The following is a 3,365-nucleotide window of genomic DNA, read 5'->3' on the forward strand; positions in this document are numbered from 1 at the left end:
TGAAGATGGGCAAGTGCAACTCGCCAGACAGCCAGGGCCTGATTGCCGTATCAGTGCTTTAAAGCAGGACCAGCGCACACCGCTATCGCCCTTGGTCCTGCATGTGTGTAATCGCGTGGGTGGTGCCTTTATCAACCACCCCTCGAGACCACGTGCAGCTACGCCAACACCAAACGAGGGAGCGGCACACTTGTCATTATCGCTACATGGGCCTTTGCCATTCTTTGATTATTTGCTTTTTCTGCCAAACTAACTAACAGCTCATTAAGTCGTCGTCAAAATAACAACACCAACTTCGCCGACGCTACATATGCAATACTACGCCCACGTTGAGCTTTGAAAAAAAAAATGCGGGTATCTAGCAATGCTCAGCTCAACTTGATGCTACAAAATGCCATGCGCCATAAATTCTGAGACGGCCGTTATATGTCCAGATGCTGCGTCAACTCGACAAAATGTCAAGCATGTAGTTTTGTCATGCCATTCACCCGGTGGTATTCAAGAATCCCGCTCTTGAGCGTGAGCAGAGCAGCGCTGGCGTCTAGTCGCCGCTTGAGTGCTGCTGCTGTTCGGTCCTGTCCTCGGCTGCCAACGCCCTCTTCGACCCATCGGATCTTGTTGATCATGAAGCTAAGCCCTTCGTGGGCCTTGCTCTTCCTGCTCGAGATTCCATACTCGACAGAGCCAGTGTACTCCTGGAGCTGAGGCAAGATGAGTATCTCAATCTGCAAATCCATATCCGCAGGCGGTGTTACGGGTGCAGCTGGGAGCTTGGTGAGAACATCCTCGGCATCCGAGGGGTCGTTGGGCGCAGTGATGCGTGGATCGAGCATGGCTACATCGACAGTATCATCCCACTCACCACGGATCCACCCAGAGTGAATGGCAGCTGCCAGGGGGTCCGAGTCGTCCCGATACACACGTGCACCCCACAAGTGTCTCTCCAATACAATATGCTGTCTTTGCCGTGGCTTCAAGTAGTACCTGGGCACTCGAATGGTAAAGGTGCAATTGATAGGGTTCACGTCAAAGCAAGGCAGCCGTTGTGGCTTCGAGGCATAGCCAAATTGATCGTCCAATGATGAGTTGGGTTTGGGCAGTTCTGTTCTGGCCTGGTACAACTGTGACCCGAGATGTTTACGAGGTCGCTTGGCAGCTTCCTCCAAGATGTGCTGGATCTCGTAGACCTTGATAGGCACCTTGGCTGCCACATGCGGCACAGGCTGATTAGGGCGGGGGGCATGATGGTGGTGATGGTGATGGTGGTGGTGCGGGTTTGCCTGGATATGATGATGGTGATGGATGGATTGGCCTGGGCCTGGTTGAGGCAGGCTTGTCTGTCGCCCGTTGAGACTCGTCGTAGGTGCTGGTGCAGATAGACCCTCATCGTCGGGCTTTTGATGGTGATGATGATGGTGGTGGTGATGGTGGCTGACTTGTTAGCTCGTGTTCTGTAAAAGAAAAGAAAAGACTGTCCGGTGAACTTACTGATGGTGTGGCGCCGTCTGATGGTGGTGCTTGTTCCGTTTAGCACCGCGAGAGCCGAACGGGGTTCCCCTGCCATCGGCGCTGTCCATGTCGAAAATGCCTTCCTCGTCCTTTGGTCGCTTCGGCTTCTTGCCTTGCTGAGAGCCTATCCTTCGCATCATTTCCCCACTGTCGGACTCAAACGAGCCCGGCCCATTCTGCGGCATTGGGCTCCCGCGTGATGGCGTAGAGGATCCCAGCCCACTACCAAGGCCTGAAAACATTCGCCCAAACTCGCTCTTGATCCCCGGGTCTTTGCCAATCGACAAAGGCTGTGCTTGCGCACCTTGGACCGCTTGTGGTAGTGGGGACGCGCGTCCAGTCCGTCTACTCGCCTCCAGCCCGAAACCAATGTGGGATTTTGAGTGTTGCATGGCCTCGCCCATTTTCTGGGGCTGGTCATAGAGCGACCTGCCCCCAGACGACAAGGAACGAGCAAGTGGCTCGGTTCGATGGCGCTCCACAGAATTGGGATCCGAGGTAGGAGGAGCGTGATATTGTTCCACTACACGGTGGCCCAAGTGGTCCACACTGCGTCGAAGCATCTCTTCAGAACTTTGGGCAGCATAGCGGCCACCGCCTAGCATCGCAGGAGGATATGGACCATAGGTGCGGTGCATCGGTGGAGGCTCCTCCTGTCGACCTTCGTGGGCAAGCTCGCGGCCAGGACCCGTCGGGGCCGAGTGCCGCCAGAGGCTGCGCGGAGGCTCCGATGAACCAGACATATTCCGGTGCTCTTGAGGTGGACTGAATGCAGACTGCGACACGGGATGCACTGTCGCAGCGCGATCCCTCTCCGACCTGGTCTGACTGGCGCCTGCAAGGAGCTCGGCAGCATTGGGTCTCGCGTGGTGCGACTCGCCCAGCGTTCGTCGTCGCTCCTCGGGTGGGCCAAATGCGTTGCGCCGGCCTCCAAACGTATCGTACATGGCCCTGCCCTCCTGATCATTGTTTTCCGGGGGGCCGTTCGGCTGGCTGTTCGGTCTCTGTGGCACGTTTGCAGACGACTGGCGATTCGGGTCTTGAGCGTAGAGGCGCTGGCCAGGAAACGTCATGGGCTTGTAGGATTGTGGGTTTGGCGGGAGCGACTGGCGGGCGGGGTCAGGTGACGCTTGGTTGCTGTACGACTGGCTGGGGGATGCCGACGAAAAAGCGTGTCCGTCCTGCCGCGCGGTGCTGGCTGCATAGGTACCGCGCTCAGGCGTCTGCTGGCGGCGGAAGGCAGCAAAGTCTGATCGCGGGTCCGATGGCAGGGCGCGGCGAGGCGAGGGCGGCTGCATGGCGTGGGCGCTCGACGACGGCGCGTTTGTGGAGGGCGACGATGGCGACTGTGTTGTTGCGACGGGGGCGCCCGTGTCACCCCCGCCGCCGCCGCCGCCGCCGATTAGAGACGAGATGGCCATGCTGGTGCCCGGTCGCATTGGCTGGCCGAGGCCTGGCAGGTCGCGGTTGGCAGCAAAGTTGGGGGGGTACTGCGAGCGCGGGGGCTGCGAGGCATGAGCATGTTGTTGTTGTTGTTGCTGCTGCTGCTGCTGCTGGGTGGGCGACGATGGAGGCGGCATTTGCGGGCGCGCAAAGGATGGAGGCGGTGGGTATTCGTGCGAGGGGCCTGTTTTTTCTCTCGCACCGTTAGCTCGCCAGGGCGCGGGGGGGAGGAGAGTCGGTCGGGGGGAGGGCGCACCGTAGGGATCGGGAGGACTGGCGCCGTTCAGCGAGCGTCTGCGCGCAGCGTCGAAGGCAGTACGGGGCGGGGGCTGGAGGGTTGGTCTAGGTGGTCATGGCTGGTCGAGGGCGGGGTGGACAAGATGGGTTTCATACGGCACCGGTCGCGCTAGAGA

The 3,365-nt window shown here is 59.1% G+C and overlaps 1 protein-coding gene across 1 annotated transcript in view; it reads right to left on the reverse strand.

Annotated features, from left to right (window-relative positions):
* Positions 1-358: 358 nt before the first annotated feature.
* Positions 359-3,365, reverse strand: part of SETTUDRAFT_145226 (uncharacterized protein) — a gene marked incomplete at its 5' end in the record, with an annotated part of 3,472 nt that continues 465 nt past the window's right edge. Inside the window, 2 exons of the mRNA XM_008023509.1 lie at positions 359-1,431; positions 1,489-3,145. Of these exons, the coding sequence (XP_008021700.1) occupies positions 459-1,431; positions 1,489-3,145 (2,630 nt within the window). The 3' untranslated portion in view covers positions 359-458. The remainder of the gene's footprint in view (positions 1,432-1,488; positions 3,146-3,365) is intronic.

Source organism: Exserohilum turcica (assembly GCF_000359705.1).
Source record: "Exserohilum turcica Et28A unplaced genomic scaffold SETTUscaffold_10, whole genome shotgun sequence".
Taxonomy (NCBI): domain Eukaryota; kingdom Fungi; phylum Ascomycota; class Dothideomycetes; order Pleosporales; family Pleosporaceae; genus Exserohilum; species Exserohilum turcicum.